This window comes from Myodes glareolus, chromosome 7 (genome assembly GCF_982192425.1).
Source record: "Myodes glareolus chromosome 7, mMyoGla1.1, whole genome shotgun sequence".
Classification (NCBI taxonomy): domain Eukaryota; kingdom Metazoa; phylum Chordata; class Mammalia; order Rodentia; family Cricetidae; genus Myodes; species Myodes glareolus.
Window position 1 is genome coordinate 95,984,021 of NC_142032.1, and position 18,072 is coordinate 96,002,092.

The following is an 18,072-nucleotide window of genomic DNA, read 5'->3' on the forward strand; positions in this document are numbered from 1 at the left end:
GGGGAAGGACAGAGACGGAGAGCAAGGAAAGAGATATCTTGATTGAGGGAGCGATATGGGACTATCAAGAAACTTGGTACTTGATAAATTCCCAGAAATATATAGGATGACCCCAGCTAAGACGCTAAACAATTTTGGAGAGGGTACCTGAACTGGCCTTGCTCTGTAGTCAGATGGATGACTATCTTATCCCATTTCCCCCATAAGATCATATACATTTTAGTCTTTTAGGATCTTTTATTCATCATTTTAGGAAAAAACTTGATTATGTTGCCTAGGTCTTTTCTCAGAGCTGTTTGCATGTCTTTGTTCCTTAGACTGTAAATGATGGGGTTGAGCAGAGGTGTCAGAATGGTGTATGTCATTGCCAATAGTGTGTCATCCTTGAAAGAGTCACTGTTCTTGGGTCTCAGATAGACAAAACAAGCAAACCCATAATGTATGAAAACCACAGTGAAATGGGAGGAGCAAGTTGAAAAGGTCTTATACCTCCCCCTGGCGGAGGGCATCTTTACAACTATTGTCACAATGAAGACATAAGAAACCATGATCAAAATAAAGCTGCCCACCAACACAAAGGCAGTGAATGCAAGGAGAATCACTTTTTGATAAAACGTGTAATTACAGGCAAGGGAGACCACGGGCTCGATATCACAAAAAAAGTGCTGGATAATGTTGGAGTTACAAAAAGACAAGTTGAATATTATGATAACAATGCACAGAGAAACCGAGAAGCCAACCACTCCAGAGGCCATGATGAGCTGGAAGCAGATCTTTTGAGTCATCAAGATTGGATAATGTAGGGGGTTGTGGATGGCGGTGTAACGGTCATAGGACATGGCAGACAAGATGAAACAGTTGTTGCCTCCCAACCCAAAGAAGAAAAACATCTGTGTGGCACACTCAGGGAGAGAAATGACCTTGCTCTCTGATTGCAAGTCCACTAACATTCGGGGTAGGATCACCATAGTGGTGCAGGTTTCTGAAAAGGACAGAGCAAAGAGGAAAAAGTACATGGGAGTGTGAAGGTTGTGGTTGAGCTTGATGGCTGACATGATCAATGCATTTGCTAGGAGGATGGTCACATGGGAGAGGAGAATCACAGCAAAGAGTAGATGCTGTAGTTCTGGGAAACTGGAAAATCCCCACAGAAGGAATGTGGTCACTATGGTGTGATTGCCCATCCTCACGGTGGCAGCGCTTTTGGCCAGGCAGAATATGTCCTAAGGTGAAGTTTCAGAGATGACTGTGAAGAGATTCTGCAATGATGTTGCCAGGATTTTCATCAAGATCACCTGAGTTAACAAATTTAATAACCACAGGAGAGTCTTGGATGCCAGTGACTGAAGGTGAAGTTAGGAATCTAAATGATGCGAATATTTCTAGTAAGTAAGTCTGTTCAAACTCTATAGGTTAGGGCTTAGGCTTGTTGGCTGTGGTCGATGTAGTCCAACAGTGGCTGGCTCACGTTGAAAAGCCCAAGAATCTGAGAGTTGTTCAGCCTTTGATGTTGGATGACTCAGATGGTCCTCATTCTACATTGGAACTACAGAGAAGTAGGTTCTGATGCCAGTGTAACAATGCATCAGCAACAGGATAGATGAACTTGCTGGTGAGAATGAGGGCAAGAAGGCAGAGCTTCCTTCTCCTATGTCCTTTCATACAGCCTGGACCAGAAGGTACAGTCCAGATTTAGGATGGGTCTCCCTACCTCAAATGATCCAGTCAAGAAAAATCCTCACAAGTGTGCCCAGCCGCTTGGGTGTTAGTTGACAGATGCAGTCCAATTAACAACCAAGATTAGCCATCACAGTGACAATTTTGAAAGTAACTAGATGAGATAAGCAATTTACTAGGCAATTTCAGACTGTTTTAAATATACAACAATAATACTATTAGTAGTACTTAGTGAGCTAGTTCAATGACTTTGTAGTTGTTGCGAACATTGCATTGAAAGCATCTGGGGTTGGAGTGAGTTTTGAGAACGGTGCCATTTTAGACTGTCAGTCAAATTTAGTCATAGGCATTTGATCAGCATTACTTTACAGCTGCTATACTCCAATGGTTTTGCAGTAGAGACTTGAAGGAAAAAAATTCCTGAGATCAATTTTTACATAATATTTCTAACTCATTTGTTTATTAAATTTCCAGTCCATACAGAAATTTATGGGCAATTTTATGAGGACTGTGCATATTATTTTGATTTAAACTTCGAACACTTTTAAATTATAGAAGACAGTGATTAAAAAGGAGAGGAGTACAGACAGCGAAAGAGATACTGGTTGGAAATCAACCTATAGAATTCACAGGGATTAATGAAAATGATGATGTATCAGTCTGCTCTTTGACGAGTTGCTATTTTCTAATCAGTACTGAAGATTCAGGAACAGAATATGAGTCCAGACACATGACCAGCATCCCCTCAACACAGAAGATGAACTACAAAGTATGCTGGGGTTAGACAGTGTTCATATAACTCTCATAAACATATGTGGTAAGTATCATCACTCAGATTTTAAAAAGAGTGGCAGAGTGACTAGTAACAGTCATGACTTTCTTCAGCTTATATTGACCAAATACCCACCATGTGCATTTCATTGCCCAAGACACACAGTATGGATTCAGGTGTACAGATATCTATGAAGTAGTAGCGCACAGCTATTGTCTGCTCGATTAGCAAAGGCCTGTATGAGGAGGTGAGATACGTAAGTAGATTGCAGAATGACATGTGAAGAGCAGGGGAGAGAATATCACAGGTGTGCCTAACAAAGGGCTTCTTGTGAGTAACAAAACATTCTCCAGCAATCTTCCCTGAAACTCTTGTGGTTTATCTTTAAGATCAGATTTTTTTTCCTCTGAAGATTTCTTCGCTTAGTTATTTCTAAAGGAAAGCCCTTTCCATGAAAATTCCTTCAACTATTGGTTACCTTTTGTGATTGTAAGTCTAACCTCTATGGAAAAAGGAGTTTAGTTTTCTTTGAACATGATTCAGCACCTTCCAAGCATTGAAAGCAGAATTTTTATGGCTAATCTGGCCACATCATGTCTCTTGTATTTTAAAAGTCATTTATAGTCATTAGAGAGATTTATTGGCTCCATTTTAAACTTGTTTCTCATCTTTGTGCCCAACAAGTTACTTCCTGAATTTCAAATTTAATATTCTACGTTAAGTATAAGGTGTGCTTTTAATTGCATTGGGTATTTCCCATAGAGTGAAATTGCATCTTTTAGGTTTATTGAACACACACACACACACACACACACACACACACACACACACACACATTTCATTCTTCATACTGTGACCAGATGTAAGAATTCTAAAGACAGGACATATTAATCAATCTGTTGATAGTGTCAAAAATAGTATGTAGGTATCCACTATTCAGAGAACTAGACATAAATGCCTCAGCATGTATTTCAATTTTGTTTATAAACAAATAAAAATGTTTCTTGGTTCAGTCCTACTCTATTCCTACGTATCCTTCGCTCATACCAGATGATGTGCTTTGCTTTCCAAATGCAACTCAATCTTTCTGTTACTTTGCATATGGTATTGTTTTTGTTTAACTTTCTCCTATTCATTAGAGTCCTCTATATTTTAAATTCATTTGCCTTTACTCATTTGCCATTCTCTGGGCTCTGGAATCCAAGCTAAAATGCCTCCTCTATTTTACTTTATCACTCATTTAGATTTTTGCAGTAGTTTCTAGTATCTGTTTTCCTGTTCCTATACTCTTCCATATAAAATCTCCCATCATGGTACTCCTCCTCTTTGTAGAAACTATTGCTTTCAAAATTTTGGCGATAGTTACCTTTCCATAACTGGGACCCAAATATCTAAGGGAACATCAGAGGGAAGGACTGTTTATTTGCATCACAGTTTCAGTTCGTGGTTGCCTGATTCCATTGCTTAGAATCTGAGGTGGTGGTGACATGGGAACTCTTACAGGAGCAGGCTATTTGCTCCATGAAAACAGAGAGAGAACGCCTTTTCTTTCCAGTTTCTCTTCACCTTGTGCCTCTTATTCCATCTATGTGTGTCTAGCCTGTGGGATGATCCCACAGAATCAGGGGATGCTCCTTCACCTTGTTCAATGCTCTCTGGAAATTCCTCACAGACACACCCAGGGGTGTACCGTGGAACTTTACTAATCTCTTAGTGACTTGTGTAATTTTTACTATATATTTCTGTTGTCCAGTACTCTGTATCCTCACAGTTGCCATGAAAGACAAGAGCTACTGCAGTGGTCTTCCCTGTGACAAGGACATGCTGACTCTGAGAGGTTCTTTGCTCTGCAGGAAGTAGCTGCACCTGTGTGGCATAGTCACAGCAGGGCAACAGGAGTCTGGGGGACCTCTGCTTGTCCCTTTGACTTAAAGTTTCCCAATATGAATGGATTTAAGGTCTTGCCTGTCCATCATCATTTCCCGCTGCCAAACTTCTCTTTGTGAGCAAGCTTTCAAGAATCCCAGTTACAGCTACTTGTTTTTTTGATCTTCCACTTCCATTTTCATGTGTTTTTGCTCTCACCTGCAGTGCCCTTTCTGACAGAGCACTCAAATGTTACTTGCCTTGGGAAAGCTTTCTAAACGTCTCTGCCTGTGTTAATCATTTCTTTGGGCTTTTTAAATCGTTTTGTGTTTGTGTATGTGTCGGCACACGCATGCATGTATGTTTAAAACAAGCTTAACTTTTGTATTGGTAGGAAAGTGATTCATTTTAAGATGCTGTGTCCCCCATCCTAGAGTGAATATAGGTTTTTGACCATGACCAGCTCAGTGACTATAGGAAAAAGCTCTTTTGCTCTCCAGACACATTTGCACAACTAACACCCATTTGCACGTGCTAATTCCTTTACAACACAGTCCAGTCTTTAATATATTTGTATTTGCTTCATTTTAACAGTTGTCCAGTGTTCTCAGGACTCTGCACACTGAACACTGTGAATGAATGTGCGGGTGTTTCGCTCCTTTTTTGCTTATTTGCATTCATGAATGATGAACAAGCTATCAAGGCAACAAAAATGTCAAGTGCAGGAGTGGCTGCTTAGAGCCTGGGAGAAAGATATTGTCTCCGCATTTCTAGGCACTACCCCTACTTGATGCAGTATGAAATCACACCTGAAGTACACAAGTGGCATTTTATTAAGGGAATGTTAAAATTGCTAGAATTTGTGAAAAACAAGCAAACAAAAACTCTACTGTGGGATAATGCTTTTGTACACTGCAAAGATTTGTCACTTGTATTGGTTCAATAAAACGCTGATTGACCAGTAGCCCCTCATACTCACTATAAGTTCTTGGTGTTTTCAAGAGAGTAATACCAAAGTACCAGGGGGTGTCTAGTTTCTACAGACTTCATCAATGACTTTGACTGATGGTCTCACAATGATTTTTGAAACTTTTCATGTATGTGATGATAAATTCCCTGATCTATTGAAATAGAGTGGGACAAGGACAGTATGATGTCATTTAATCCTCCATTACCATTGACTGCCACTAGACAACAAGATACTTACAATATTGCATCAACTGATATTTTTCACTCTGGACATTATCAGGATCTGCATCTGGGTTTCCCATCCTGTTCTCTGTTTTCCATCCATCACTTCCTGTGTGCTTTTCTTGGCTTCATCTCTATGAGGAACAAGAAAATGGCAACATTATTAACTTCCATGTCTTCTGTGCCCACACTTCCCCTAATACCTTTTGCCAAGCAATAAACAGCCACTGGATCTTGATTTTGAAAAAAAAAACAAGCCAAGCACACACTCATTGTAAGGAACAACAATAACAAGAAACCCCCACAAACCCCCCACCTTCTCAAGGAGGAGAGTCACCTTCCACTCTCTTAAGACCAAGAAGAAGTGAGAGCATCTGAAGAATTTCATCTCTCCCTTCAGAGGTGGCTTTCTCTGAGAGTTTATACATCACATAATGCAGGGATGAGCAGTGAAGCTGCTTTTGCCACGTGGATGCCTGTGACCAGTCGTAGAAATTAGTCTCTTACAATTTAAGGAGATGCCTTCCACATTCCTTAAGGGTGGGGCTTAGAACACTCAAGGTTTAATGAGAGTCCTGGGGCCACTGGAGATGATTATCTTGAGATTGCTTTAGATACTAGAAATTATGTGTCTATGGGGCTTTTATCCAATGTCTTATCCACCCAGGGCTTTATAATTCTTGAGATGTGATAGGGACTTCCTATGTTTATTATTTTTATGAATATCTGGAAATGGTTTAAGATTAACTTGTTAAAAATATCTTGAGGTTCAAAGGATTCTGTGGGGGTGTGTACCTTTTGTATAACACCATTTGCTTTATGACTTTGGAACTTTGCCAAGTCCTTTTGTCTTCTGCTACTGTATTTACATGGTAAAAGAATGAGCATTATGAGATTATTGCCTGGGGAAACAGAAGGAGCCAGACAGGAAGAGAAGGAACATGTAATACAATCTGTCATTCATTTCTCATAAGGCAACTTTGTTGAGAAGATGCTGTTTACAGAGAACATTCACTTTCATACAAATCCCTGCTTAGTGTGCTGACATTGAGTTTTCCTGTAAATGGTTTCTGATCTTGGCGTCTCTATCTCAAACTCTTTTCCACTTATGGTACCATAATCACACCTTCTCTTCAATATTCACTCTTATAACTTCAGACATTACAGCAAAACAGCCAACATGTTATTCTAGGGCAGAATTGAGAGCTCAGATTGCAAGGTGCCTGACGCATAAGCCTGAGGACCTGGCTTTGATTCCCAGCATCTGTGAGAAGAACCATGTGGTGGCCTTTGCTTGTAATTCTAGCACTGAGGAGAGAGAGGCAGGGGGACCCCTGGGGTTCACTGGACAGCTAGTCCAGTCTTCTTGAAGAGTTCCAAGCCAATGAGAGATACCAACACCCTTCACCCAAAGTGGATTGTTCCTTAGCGATAGTGCTCAAGGTTGTCCTTTTGTCTATACAAGTATACATGCACTCGCACATATACAAACACACTCATACAACTAAACTAGGTTTATTTTTAAACTAGCATACAGAATATAAATATTTAAAGCACTTATTTTAAAAATGTAAATCGAATTTATTTTTAACTAATATGGAAAAGCAAAATGATACATGACTATACCATATGTGATCTTTTGGTACAAATACATAATGTGTACAGTAATTTGTAATTTAAACATAGTGCCTCAAACATCCATCATGTATTTTCCAAAAATAATTATCAACTGAAAACATCAATAGCCTTCATTATGGAATTTGTAAAATCATATGTCATGTTTTGGTCATGTCCACTTTGTGTTCTCTGTCTAATGTCTAATTTTTTTCTCCCCTACCTCAATACTCTTCTCAGTCCCTAATGGTCCCTCTTCAGTTTTCAGGCTACTTTAAAAAATAGTTTCTGAATACGAAAGAGATCGTTGGATGTTTTATATGATATATTTGTCTCATTAAGATTTCAATTGTTGCATATATTTGTCCTGCACACCACAGGGTTTTAAATGACTGAATAATAGCCCTTGGTGTATGTACAGCATCTTTTTTCTATCCTTTCTTCTGCTGTGGATCAATCATGCCACCAATTCTGTCCATTTTCTAATAAATTGGCTCATTTCTTTTTTCTTTACAGAGGGATAAAATTCTACTGTGTATATGTTTCATGTTTTTCTAATTCACTCATCTGTTGATAAATCTCCAGACCACTACATGTTTAAGATACTGTGCACAATTCAACAATAAACATGAGGATGCTAGTATCTCTGTGGCCTTCTGACTTAGAATTTCTTAAGTTTATACTGGAGAGTGTTATGGACAGATCATATGGTAGCTCTATTTTTTAAATATTGTGTGTGTGTGTGTGTGTGTGTGTGTGTGTGTGTGTGTATGTTAAAGAGAGCAGGGGTACAGAAAGAGAGAGAGAGAGAGACTTACAAAGTATATAATAATTTCTTATCCATATCCTCTCCACCATTTGTCGCCATTTATTTTCTTCATAATGTACTCCCAATATCATTTAATTCTTACTTCCCAAATGGCTAAAACTAGCGAACACATGTTTTCTTTTTTTACATACTTATTTGCAGTTTTTATTATTATGTCAAGATTGCTTAATTCATTAATGTGTGGATAATCTTTTTTTGTATCTGTGTTTGTTTTTTTTTTTAGTTCTTTATAGACTGTAGATATCGATCCCCTGGGAGATATATCGGTCTCAGAATCACAGTATACAATTGTTTAAACTCTTTAGTCTCTTCTCTAAACAATGAAAACATGAGAATAATAAAAGCATCTACGCCAAAACATACTGTGAACATTTACTATGTGTAAAGTTCTTAGCATAATTATTTGTATAAAGGGATGTTGATAGGAATATTATTTGTAATTATTGCTGTGTTTGTCAACCCAACCCTGCAGTAACAGGGCTACAAGGGATTCTGAAATTAAGGTTATCAAGAGAATTAAAGTATCATTAAGTCTTTGGGCTGAAGAGTTAGTGTTCTGCCATGACCTACCTACACAAAGGGAGTACTCAAGAGGTGATGCTTTGACTATATTTTCATTTTTGGAGGCATCCAGATCATTTTAAAATTCTGATTCTTCATGCAATTTTAAGACATTCATGCTCTGTCTTCTTACACAATGATGGAAATGTGTAAAACTTTTTTGTTATTTAAAATTCAACTTTATGTGAAGTTCCACTTCATGTTCCCCAGGGTACTTGATGGCATATGTTAAAGATGAAAATTAAAAATACTTATTGATGGTCAGTCCCTGCAGTGGCTGCCACTGTCTGCCTGCCCTCAGCCAACAGCTCAAGGCCACCTTGGGCTGGGCATCTGTTGCGGGTTCAACTGGGGCGGCGATGGGTGGCAGGGCTTTTTTCTGCATCTCCGTGGGGCTGGCCAGCAGTGCCAGTGTGCTGTGAGAACACTGCCACCACCACAAGGAGACAGTGTTCAAAGTTCCTGGGTAGCTTGCCTTGTGAGGAGCTGACAATAATTTAATTCCATTTCCAGTTTTTTTTTCTTTTTTTTTTTTGTGGGCACATTGATTGAGAACCATGAACAGTTTTAAGAGGCAAGAGTTTGATAGCCATATCCTTGATGAAGGCTTTACTGCCAAGGACATTCTGGACCAAAAAGTTAATCAAGTTTCTTCCTCTGATGACAAGGATGCTTTCTATGTTGCAGACCTGGGAGACATTCTGAAGGACCAACTAAGATGGCTAAAAGATCTTCCCACACCACTCCCTTTTATGCAGTCAAAAGTAATGACAGCAGAGCCATAGTGAGCACCTTAGCTGCCACTGGGACAGGTTTTGACTGTGCAAACAAAACTGAAATACAGTTGGTGCAGGGGCTCGGGCTGCCTCCAGAGGGGATTATCTATGCAAATCCTGGCAAACAAGTGTCTCAGATCAAATATGCTGCCAGTAATGGAGTCCAGATGATGATTTTGACAGTGAGGTTGAGTTGATGGTGGTCGCCAAAGCACATCCAAAGGCAAAGTTGATTTTGTGGATTGCCACTGATAATTCCAAAGCAGTTTGTGACCTCGGAATTCCCCTCTGTATGTTGTGAATACGATTGGTTAACAGAGAAAGTTGACTTGAGCCTATGGCAGGGTGGAGTAGTGGTAGACAGGGAAGATGTAACTAAACGCTGGGAGAAAGAAGGGCAGAATAGGGAAAAGCCATGTAGCCCCTGCTGAAGACAGATGCTAGATATAACTTTGCTGGTAAGCCACTGCCATGTGGCAATACAAAGATTAATGGAGATGGGTTAAAATAATACGTAAGAGTAATAATAAGAAGCTAGAGCTAAGGGGACAAGCAGTGATTTAAATAACATGGTTTCTGCGTGATTTATTTAGGGACTCTGAGCAGTCAGGGACCAACAAGTGGTCCCTTCTTCCAACAAGGGTTAAGTTTGGTGTCACTCAAAACCAGCAGGCTTCAATTGGAACAAGCAAAAGAGCTAAATATTGATGTCATTGGTGTCAGTTTCCATGTAGAGAGTGGATATACTGACCCTGAGACCTTCATAGGTCCTGTCTGATTACTTCTGTGTCTTTGACATGGAACAGAAGTTGATTTCAGCATGTATCTGCTTGATGTTGGTGGTGGCTTTCCTGGATCTGAGGATAGGAAGCTTAAATTTGAAGAGATCACCAGCTCTGGACAAGTACTTCCTACCAGACTCTGGGATGAGAGTCACAACTGAGCTAGGCAGATACTCAGTCATTTCAGCTTTCACACTGGCAGTCAAAATATGCAAAAATATAGTACAGAAGGAGCAGACTGGCTCTGACGATGAAGATGAGTCAAACGAGCAAACCTTCATGTATTATGTGAGTGACAGAGTGTATGGAACATTTAATTGCATCCTTTATGATCGTGTACATGTGAAGGTCCTGCTGCCGAAGAGACCCAAGCCAGATGAGATGTATTACTCACTCAACATCTGAGGACCAGCATGTGATGGCCTTGATCGGAACATTGAGCATTGTAACCTGCCTGACATGCAAGTGGGTGAGTGGCTACTCTTTGAGAACATGGATACATACACTATTGCTGCTGCGTCTACTTTCTTTCTTTCTTTTTTTTAATATTTATTTATTTATTATGTATACAATATTCTCTCTGTGTGTTTGCCTGCAGGCCAGAAGAGGGCACCAGTTCCCATTACAGATGGTTGTGAGACACCATGTGGTTGTTGGGAATTGAACTCAGGACCTTTGGAAGAATAGGTAATGTTATTATCCTCTGAGCCCCCTCTCCAGTCCCCTGCATCTAATTTCAATGGGTTCCAGAGGCCGTCTATCTGCTATGTTGAGGCTGATGTGGCAACTCATGAAGCAGATCCAGGGCCTTGGCATCCCACCAGACGTGGAGGAACAGAATGTTGGCACTCTGCCCACATCTTGTGCCCAGGAGAGCGGGATGGACTATCACCCAATAGCCTGTGCTTCTGCTAGTATCAGTCTGTAGATACCATTCTTATAGCTCTTACCTGCAAGTTTATCTTAAATTAAGGGATTTGGGGAGGACCATTTAACTTAATTACCCCTAGTTATGGAATGTCTTTATAAGAGTAGGGTTGGCACGGATGCAGTGTGGAAGGTTAGGAGAAGGGTCTATTTTCCTCTATTTCTATGGAAACTTTGAATATTTGTTTTATATGTATTTTTTCACTTTTCGAACATGATACTAATGTGTGCCCCTCAGTTGCTGAGCAAGCATTTGTAGCTCGTGCATTTGGCAGAATCGGCCAAAAGCTAGTGTTCTGACCCATTTTGGAAATAAACTGTCTTGAAATAGCTGGGCATCAGGGAAGGTTTTCAAGTGTCCCTTAAGGAAGGTGCACACTTTCTGCACAGGCTGCTGTAATCACAGCAGTGAGTTAAGCCACAGCACAACAGAGAAGGAAAAGGTGGTTGGTATGAGACCACACCCTCTATACATAGTGTCAGTCTGCTTAGCCAGCCCAGAGTTGTTCACGCGGCTGGTGCCCAGAGACTGTTAGTGAGGAATGTCATCTGTCTCGTGACCTGTTGTCCTGGACACATCTCAGGGACCTGATGTCTTGGACACATCCCAGGGAAGGCATCTAAGATTCTTTTGAACCTTGACTGCAGAAACCCTGAATGTTCCTCAACCCTTGACTTGGCCTGCATCACCACCTAGTAATGAGTTGGAAATATCATACAGCACTTGGCAACCAACCAACTTCCTGTAATCAATTCAACAACATCAAAAAAAAATACTGATCGATAAAGATATTGAATTGATGGAACTGGGTTTAGCTTTTATATTTGAAGTTTAGCAGTATTTACTTCTCAGAAACATCCAAGTAAACTTGAAACTGATTGTTCATAAGAAAATTTGTTATATTATGATGTAGTAAATATTAAATCCTACATGGCTATACATGAACATCTAGAGAGAACAAAATAATAAATTGACCACTTGAGAATTGACATGATCTTGGAAGCTTAATTGTTTTTCCAGTGAATTGAATCACTCAGTATCCATCACAGTAAAGAAATGCTCGGTGGTACTTCAGAATTCACACTTGAGTCTTTAGCATCTTCAGAGATTCGTGCCCAAAGGAGACTATAAAAGATGACTATAACCACCACAACTTTGACTCTTCACTGAAAGATGAATGCATGCTCACTGCAAGACGTAGGACTTTGGCTATTGGTAATGAATCTGGCTGACTGGTTTTCATTCATCATCTGAGAAAAACATGTATGTACTCAGTCAGTCACAGCACGAAAAAAGCAGGTAGAATCAAGCAGTCTGCCCGTGTGCCACCTTTGCTGGCTTGATTTGTTTCTACCACCAGTTTATGAGAGAGGAAGCAGTCATAATAAAAGAACCAGGGTTCCTGTTTACCTACACACAACACAGCAAGTCCTACCTTTCAATATTATCTAAATGTGTCACTGTTAAAAGAGTTGAAATCTTTGGGCATTTACTGATATTTAAGGATTCAATTAAAAGATTTAAAGGTTTTTAAAAACTGTTCATAAAGAGTTAACTTTGCATATAAAAAGCTTACTATATTTTATGCAATTGCATATATGCTGAAAACAACATTATATCATCTTATAAAAACCTGGTTTAGAAACTAGTGTTATATCAAGAAGTCATTTGCTCTCAATAAACCTCATTTAGTTTTGTGTTGAGTTTTAGTATGTTCTTTTTATAGTGATTACATATATATTTCAAATTATTTTGTAAAATATTTTTTGTTTCAAATATATACAAAATCTAACAAATTTACAATAATCTTATTGATAATTTAAAATTCCGAACTAGTAGGTGTGTGAGTAATAATTTTATCTATGCAGGAAACTCTTATACAATATCTATTAAAAACCTGCTTTCCAACCAATTCTGGTTCATAGGAGTCTAAGATTTTTATTAATTAACTTTTTATTATGTTGATATTAAGTAGGATGATTCAGGCAGGTTGAGTATCTAATTCTGATTTTATTATTATGTATCACATGCAAGTTAAAGAATCTTTTTCAAAGTTATTAAAATATGGTTATTAAAATAATATTTTATAAAAATGTACGATTTTATATAAAATCTAAAAATTTATGAAAATATTGCAATTCCATAAATTACCTATATGCAACTATGCATAATTTTTAGATTAATGCTCATTTTAAGAAGCATTTAAAAGATTAGTTGCTATCTGAGTATTTCCTACAAAACACTATGCATTCATCTTTCTTAACATGCCCAGGATTTATTTCTATTATTCTCATCTTTTACTTTTATATTTTGTTTTAAGGTGTACTTGGTTAAACAATATAATGTGAAGGGAAAAGGGCATGTTATGTGAGGAAAAATTTTTAGGTGATTCTGCTAAAGAACTTTAAAATTTCAGAGTAACTCATCCCAGCAGGCAAATAAATATGGATGCCTGGGCATCTTTAAATGCAATTGTATTGTTTGTGTATTAATAAGAGCAAAACTACCCATTTATAAATTCCTTTCTGTCCTTTCTCCCTCACAGCCTGGTTCTGGCAGGAGCTACACTGACCCATGGCTTTCCTGGAGGATGGGAACCACACTGCAGTGACAGAGTTCATTTTATTGGGCCTGACAGATGACCCAGTCCTTAGAGTCGTCCTCTTCACCATCATCCTGTGCATCTACCTGGTGACTGTGTCTGGGAACCTCAGCACCATCCTTCTCATCAGAGTCTCTTCCCAGCTCCATCACCCCATGTACTTTTTTCTCAGCCACTTGGCCTCTGCTGACATCGGCTACTCATCTTCTGTCACACCCAATATGCTTGTCGGCTTCCTGGTGGAGAGAAACACCATCTCCTATGTTGGATGTGCCATCCAACTGGGCTCAGCTGTTTTCTTTGGGACAGTTGAATGTTTCCTTCTGGCTGCGATGGCTTATGATCGTTTTATAGCAATCTGTAACCCATTGCTTTATTCAACCAAAATGTCCACGCAAGTTTGTGTCCAGTTGCTTATAGTATCCTATGTTGGTGGTTTTCTTAATTCTTCCTCCTTCACTATGTCATTTTTTTCTTTTCTCTTCTGTGGACCAAACAGAATCAATCACTTTTTCTGTGATTTTACTCCTTTAGTTGAACTCTCCTGTTCTGATAACAGCATCCTTATAATTCTAGATTCATTTTTGGCTGGTTCTATTATTTTGATCACAGTGTTTGTCATAGCTGTCTCCTACATCTACATCCTCATCACCATCCTGAAGATGCGTTCCACTGAGGGCCGCCACAAGGCCTTCTCCACCTGCACCTCCCACCTCACTGCAGTCACTCTGTTCTTTGGGACCATCACATTCATCTATGTGATGCCTAAGTCCAACTACTCCACAGACCAGAACAAGGTGGTGTCTGTGTTCTACATGGTGGTGATCCCCATGTTGAACCCCCTCATCTACAGCCTTAGGAATAATGAGATCAAGGGTGCTCTGAAGAAACAGATTGGTAGGAAAACATTTTCTTAGAGCTATCTGTTATTTTTAAGACTTGATATATTAAAAATGCCTAATTGATATTTTACTAAATGAGTGTCATGGTTGGAAAAGTTTGATGACATGTTAGTGTGTGAGGAGCTTTTCAATAAATATGAGGGTTAAAATTTTATATTACATTGAAAATTAGAAGTTTCTTTTACAAAAATTAAATCAATTTTATAATTAAGGGCATAAATTATTCATACAAATATAAATTACTAAAATAATTTTGAAGCTACATTAATATTTTTCGACATTGTTCATCATTAACTATGTTACAGATTGGATCTTAATTGTCCCCAGAGTCTCATGTAATTGGCTAAAGCCAATTCACTGTTTGTGGCACTCACAGGGAATTCTAGAAACATTTAGAAACTGAAAATAGTTGTGATATTTATTTTACTCAAGAACATGCCATATACAAGCTATGCCACTCAGAACTTTGTCTATTTTCATTATTGGTCAGGAGGTGAGTGGCTTTGATCAGTCACCAATCTCTACCATGATGTGCAAACAGAGACCATATTAATGGCCTCAACTCACCAGGGACTGAGACCTCTAAAATTCTATTCCAGAAAATCCTTTTCTTTTTGTAGGCTGATTAACTTAGTTATTTGTTATAGTAACAGAAATCTGGTTAATATAGTTTTCAATCCTTTTGGATATGTTTTTCTTTTTGTTTTAAGTTATCTTGAGGTAAATATGTTACATATGATTGCATGATAAGAAATAACAAAAGACTAAAATATCTAGGAATATTGTAGAATGGTTATCTGTAATGTTGGACTGTTTAGACCTATAAAACTTCTGATCTGTGGCCTTGGCCATTGGTCATAACTTATTTGAGGGGTCTGTAAAGAAGAGGAGGGAATCTACCTCTAATTCATCTGTGGATTTCCATTTCTAATATTTTTTTACATTTTGAAAGTTTTATACATTATAGTATGTATATTGATCACATCCACTAACCGCTCTCTTCTACAAGCTTTGCATAGTACCCACGTGCAATGCACCTCCAACTTAATAATCCTCTTCTAAATATTCTAAATTATTTCCTTTATTTGGGGAGATTATAATATGATTACACTCCCTTTTTTCCTCCAAAACCTCACATATGTCCCTCCTTGCTCTTTATAATTCATAGATTCTGTTTTTTACTTTTATTAATAACATCTGAGTTCAACTAGTGATGCACATGGGTGTGTGGATATCCGCAGGGCAAGTAGCATACCAGAAACTGTGTTCAGAAATAAGAGTGATTTTCCCTCCTGAAGAACAATCTGCTGCCAGTAGCTCCTCTGACAGGGGTGGGACAGAGCTCTTCTTCCATTCCTGACGAATTTTGATTGGCCTTATCTTGCAGAGGTAACTGTATCCATTGTAAAACAGCTATGTTATATCCAGAAGTCAGCATTTCACAGCAATTTTCTCAATTTGCCAGCTTTTACATTCCTTCCAACTCCCCTTCCCAAGGACTGTCTTTCTCTTGAAGCTGTGATTGCCTTCAGTAGAGATTCAGGCAATCTTCAGATGATGGTGGCTATCACACTCCTTCATTCCCCTTTCCTATCTCTGCTTGAATGCTTCAGAAAAAAATTCCATCTTTGAATACATTTTAGAATTACAGTTTAGAATTCTTACATGTAATAGCTCTATTCTATGTCTCTGGTGTTGCAAATAAGAAACGGTCAAAATAGAGCTTATAGTCTACAATAGGATTCCAAGATTGAAAATTAAAAAGTTAAGTGATGTTGTCTATGAGTTTGGGTTGGGTACTGTGAGACAAAACCAAGATAAAACAACACAAAAATAAAGAAGAAGGCAAACCAACTGAGTAGAAGAGGTTGATGTGCTAGGGCATAGAATGTTCACCATAGTCATTTATCAGAACTCAGTGCTCCAGCAAGGACTACAGAATGGTCTTCCATGGATGCCTTCGGATGGAGGGCTCTCTCTGATCTGTTAGTTGTGTGAATTCAGTACTCACACATGTGAATTAGATCAACAGTAGAGTTTTCAGTTACAACAATGGCAGCATTGGTCAGTTTAATCAAACCCATGGGACCACAACCTGAGCAAGTATAAATGCTAAGTTCAATATCAAATTAGAGTTTACAGGATAGGAATCCTGTGAACATCCATAGAACATATGAGAACCAGACATGGGGAAGGGACCTAACATTCAAATATTCTCTTCCAACATAAGGTATTTGGTAATTTAGAAGAAAGTACTACCAACATGCACTATAGGTTTAATGGGGGGGGGGTGCAAAAGTCAAAACTATGGCATGTTCCTGGGAGAGATGCTATTGATAGACATCACACATATTCTCAGGAGAACAGAAAATGCAAGAAAGCAAGCCATGCACAGATAGCAGCCAAGAGAGCTCTAGGACTGGACTTGTATGTAGTGTAGTCAAAACCCAGTGATAGATGAAGGTAAGTTGAAAATCTACAAACAATTCAAGGCTCAGATTTTCCTATCAAGTGCAGAGAAAGATTTTCAAGCCAAAAGGAATGCAGAAATACTAAATATGAAAGTTAATGAAAGCAACATGTAAAAGAAATGAAACTAGTAACATTTGGTGGATATTGGGAAGAATAAACATAGTCTATAATATATTAGTTTTATTAAAGATATGAAATATTTGAAATGTATATAGTTACAAAAAACAAAAGTAATGTGATTATAAGATTAGAAATATTCAATGTGGATTTGGCATATAATAACAGTCAGGACAGTATATCTCTACTATATCCCAACAACCCTACTACAGCCGGCCTTGAAAAATGTAATATAGCTGAAGCATGTGACAAAGACCTTAAAACTGCCTTTATGAATATGATAGTCACCCTTAAAGAAGAAATTAATAAATCCTTTAAGAAATGTATGAAAAACAAACAGTGAAAAAAGTAAATAAAACAATCCAACATCCAAAACTAAAAATAGAACCAGTAAATAAAACCAAAACTAGCCAAGCAGTGGTAGTGCACACCTTTAAACCCAGCATGCAGGAGGCAGAGGTAGGCAGATCTCTCTCTTGTCAGTTCGAGGCTAGCTGGTGTTCAAGAGTTTGTTCCAGGACAGCAAAAACTGTTACACAGAGAAACCCATCTCAAAAAACCATAAACCAAAACAAAACAAAATGGAGGGAAACTGGCAAATTAAAAATTTAGATACTTTAACTAAAGCTTTAGAGGCAAGTCTCATCAATAAAGTACAAGAGATAAAAGAGAGAATCTCAGTCATTGAAGACCTTATAGGAAAATGGATACCTTAGTCAAAGAAAATGATAAATCTAAAAATTTTCCAGCATAAAACATCTACGAAGATGGAGATACTCTGAAAATAACATCTGAAAACCGAAGAATAATAATAGGCATAGATTAAAGAGAAGAAAACAAGCTCAATATTCTTAACAAAGTCTTAGAAGACAATTTCCTAAGCATACCAAACACCTAATAGACTAAACCAGAAAAGAAAGGTCCTTGGGCACATAATAATCAAAACACTAAGCATCCAGAACAAAGAAATGCTATTAAAGTTT

General features: G+C 38.3%; 2 protein-coding genes and 1 pseudogene across 2 annotated transcripts; 2 read left to right on the forward strand and 1 right to left on the reverse strand.

Moving 5' to 3' along the window:
* Positions 1–227: 227 nt before the first annotated feature.
* On the reverse strand, positions 228–1,184 carry LOC125417020 (olfactory receptor 10T2-like). The gene has a single exon (XM_048460223.3). The coding sequence runs from the start codon at positions 1,182–1,184 to the stop codon at positions 228–230; it is 957 nt and encodes a 318-aa protein (XP_048316180.3).
* Positions 1,185–9,067: 7,883 nt separating this feature from the next.
* On the forward strand, positions 9,068–10,996 carry LOC125417197 (ornithine decarboxylase-like; annotated as a pseudogene).
* Positions 10,997–13,570: 2,574 nt separating this feature from the next.
* LOC125417089 (olfactory receptor 5P76-like) lies at positions 13,571–14,515 on the forward strand. Its single transcript, XM_048460365.3, has one exon. The coding sequence runs from the start codon at positions 13,571–13,573 to the stop codon at positions 14,513–14,515; it is 945 nt and encodes a 314-aa protein (XP_048316322.3).
* The last annotated feature ends 3,557 nt before the right edge of the window (positions 14,516–18,072 follow it).

What these genes read in the sequence shown, in the direction of transcription:
- LOC125417020 (XM_048460223.3), bottom strand. Translation starts at nt 1,184, where the DNA reads ATGGGCAATCACACCATAGTGACCACATTCCTTCTGTGGGGATTTTCC.
- LOC125417089 (XM_048460365.3), top strand. Translation starts at nt 13,571, where the DNA reads ATGGCTTTCCTGGAGGATGGGAACCACACTGCAGTGACAGAGTTCATT.